The sequence below is a fragment of the Penaeus monodon genome, chromosome 27, assembly GCF_015228065.2.
Source record: "Penaeus monodon isolate SGIC_2016 chromosome 27, NSTDA_Pmon_1, whole genome shotgun sequence".
NCBI lineage: Eukaryota > Metazoa > Arthropoda > Malacostraca > Decapoda > Penaeidae > Penaeus > Penaeus monodon.
Genome location: NC_051412.1, coordinates 29,367,522 through 29,368,439, shown reverse-complemented (window position 1 = coordinate 29,368,439; position 918 = coordinate 29,367,522). Strand labels below are relative to the sequence as shown.

Below are 918 nucleotides of genomic sequence, written 5' to 3'. Positions count from 1 at the left end.
TTCTATCCATAATACCTGCCAATTCTCTTACCTGTAGTTCCTCCTTCCCGACATGTCCTGCCATTGCAGCAAACTCACGGGTCAACACCTGTGTGAGTTCTCCAAGGTGAGAGGGGTGGGCTGAGGCGTGGATACAGAAGAGACCACTGTCACTGTATGCATGGTTGTATGCAGTCGCATTGTGCATCCAGTGGTATCTGAAAGCATAACCATACTGAAATCCGATTTAAAGAAACATAAAGCAAGTCAAATTCAATTCTTTCCACCAAATAAGCGAGCAATGTAAACATGGAATTCCTCAATGGTTATTTATAAACTTTAGTTTGACAAACGTTTAGTATTTGCACTAAATCAAAAAAGGTAATAACAATAATGAAAATAGTAAATAAATCAATGAACAACTGAGAGACAATTAAGGAGAAACCTTTCCAATAAATGCAACAACATGATATCAACCTATAAGAACATTGTCTAGACGTGTGTACATGCCCTTGCCAGGACACCTGCACTGAAGCTTCCACCTCCTCCCATCATCATGTTCAAGACACAGCACGTAACAAAGTCTTTGTGCTGGTGGCCAACAGACTCTAAGCCAATTACCAAGTGTGCTAATTCTGGCAGAGGGTTTGGGCCCAGGGATACATCCGAGAGATCTGCATCTTCCTGTAACAAAAAAAAATATGACAGGAAAAACATGAAGGTCAGCATGACAATATTTGATTTGATTTTTCCTTTTTTACGGAAACGTTTCCATTACTGTTAGGTGTCAGCTCAGAATAAGCCTTTAATATCTTTTAAAACTATTACTGATATAATTTTAACTACCTGGTATCTCCTAATATATTCTTATTTTTATATGAAAAAAAACAAAACAGTATATTTGATATCTTAATCTTAATTCGGCACATTTGCTACTAG

At 37.6% G+C, this 918-nt stretch overlaps 1 protein-coding gene across 1 annotated transcript in view; it reads right to left on the bottom strand.

Annotated features, from left to right (window-relative positions):
* LOC119590483 (mitochondrial-processing peptidase subunit alpha-like) overlaps positions 1-918 on the bottom strand; it is a 10,562-nt gene that overhangs the window by 2,392 nt on the left and 7,252 nt on the right. Inside the window, 3 exon segments of the mRNA XM_037939139.1 lie at positions 32-214; positions 467-501; positions 504-680. Coding sequence (XP_037795067.1) covers positions 32-214; positions 467-501; positions 504-680 — 395 coding nt within the window.